This window comes from Thermobia domestica, chromosome 6 (assembly GCF_964235325.1).
Source record: "Thermobia domestica chromosome 6, izTheDome1.hap1.1, whole genome shotgun sequence".
In the NCBI taxonomy this organism is placed as follows: Eukaryota; Metazoa; Arthropoda; class Insecta; order Zygentoma; family Lepismatidae; genus Thermobia; species Thermobia domestica.
The window spans coordinates 41,267,908-41,269,862 of NC_137459.1; the positions used below are offsets into that span (position 1 = coordinate 41,267,908).

At 35.0% G+C, this 1,955-nt stretch overlaps 1 protein-coding gene across 1 annotated transcript; it reads right to left on the reverse strand.

The window, feature by feature from the left end:
* Window positions 1–328: 328 nt before the first annotated feature.
* LOC145687162 (uncharacterized protein F54H12.2-like) lies at window positions 329–1,642 on the reverse strand. Its single transcript, XM_081760624.1, has one exon. It carries the CDS (start codon window positions 1,640–1,642, stop codon window positions 329–331), a length of 1,314 nt encoding a protein of 437 aa, XP_081616750.1.
* Window positions 1,643–1,955: the final 313 nt, after the last annotated feature.

A 1,955-nucleotide genomic window follows, 5' to 3' on the forward strand; every position in this document is an offset into this window, starting at 1 on the left:
TCGGGGCCATAGGAAAACACAATGGATGCAATATTTGTATACTTTTTTAGAATAGAAGTGAGTAATTTATAGTCCACATCCCCTTCATCCCATGAGAGACCGTGGATATTACGTGTGTACCACATATTTTCATCTTGAACATAGGGATCTAGTTCACTCCAAGCATATGGTGCATTAAATATCCAAGATTGAACACAAGTAGAATCAGGGTTTACAACAGCTAGTTCTTTGGGCATAAGAATCCCATCACTATCACGAAAAGGAAGAAAATCAATAATTAGACGTATCATATTGCTTGTGAAGCCGTTGACAGTAACTGAAATACTGATTAATGTGTGTAATCAGTAAATACATCTCTATTACCGTTAATTTGTATTAGCGAATCAAATTCCGCGTAGATAATGCACGTGATAGATGACGTTAAAGCAGAAGAAAATCCAATTTTAAGAGTAAGTGATGACTCATGAACCAAGTCCCAACTTCCATTATTTTGGTTAATGTTAGGGGAAAGGTTAAATGCATATAAGGTATAACCATTTTTATAGTCTTCTCGTGATATATTATTTCCTGTATCTTGATAGAATGTTCCTGTTCCAGAAAATAGTGAATAATAGCATTTAATGTACAAATTATTTTGAAAATCGGGGGTTAATGGTGTTATTGGAATACTTTTTGATCCTGCAAGTAGCTGAAGTTTATTAACATTAAACGTTTGAAAATAAAATGGATTAAGTTCAAGTTTTCCATTATAAGCATCATTGGAGACAAATGCAAAGACCACTCTTTTGGGAAGTTTACCTATAAAAATATTGTCAAGATTATACGAAGTCACATTTTGAGGTATAGTATGAGTTTTCGTTTCAACTCGAGTGATGGGATACTTTAATGTAGATGATTGTAGCACTCGGTTATGATAAAGACCAACTGACGCAGTAATAGTAACATGTCGGACAAATAATGTCACATCAAGTAAATGTACTTTGCACGACATTGTAGCAGGTGCCATTAAGCAAAATGAATCCTTACTTCTATGTAATTTGACTCTGATTCCAACCTTGTTTATCAAAAGCCTTGATTGGGACATAATATCTGAGTGGAGCTTTCCGTACATGTCAAATGTAGCACTTCCTGCAGCGAAAGAAAGTCGTTTCGTAAACCCTTTGTTTTCATCATCACAATTATTAAATTTACCAGGAGTATCTTCATACCATAAAGCACTACTTAGGTGTGTTGACTTAGCTTCTTTAGTATAATTTAAGAGAGTTTCTATATATGCACGATAAGGATAAAATCCTCCTGCAGCAGCAGTCACAAGAGTATTATTTAAGGATACATCGACTTGTTGAAACATGGAATGTAGAAAATTATTTAATGGAGCCACACTGTCAGTTGTTTGGGTAAGTTTAGTATTATCAGGTTTTGTAATTTCACACAAGACATATAAGTAGATGTGAGCAGGATCGATGTAATTTCCACCATCACCAGGGATAAAAAATTCAATGGGGCCATCATCTCTAAGTGTTGACACAGGTCGGTACTCAACGATTGTAGAATCTTCTATACTTGTTTCAGTAGGAGGTACACTTTCAAGATCTAATGCAGAATCACAACAAGCATGACTATTAGGATGTAGAAAAGCCATATTTTTTACACTTGAAAAATATCACTGATCTTCCTCTTTTTTTTCTTGTTCGTAGTCTTTTTTTTCTTGTTCGTCGTCTTCTTGGTAAGCTTCCGCTTCTTGAACTGAGGAGGAGTTAGTGGAGGTCCGAAATTTATAGATATTTTACGCTTTCTAGTTTTCTTTTGTTGATTACGTGAACGAACTCTTTTCCCGCGCCCACTAATGAGTTGTTGAATTTTATTTTCTGCTTTAGTTTGCAAATTTCCTCCTGCTTCACGTAATCGAGAACGAAGAGATTCTTGTAAAGGTGTTTGATTTATGACATCTCCAA

Coding starts and splice junctions, on each gene's coding strand:
- LOC145687162 (XM_081760624.1), bottom strand. CDS start 1,642: ATGGCTTTTCTACATCCTAATAGTCATGCTTGTTGTGATTCTGCATTA.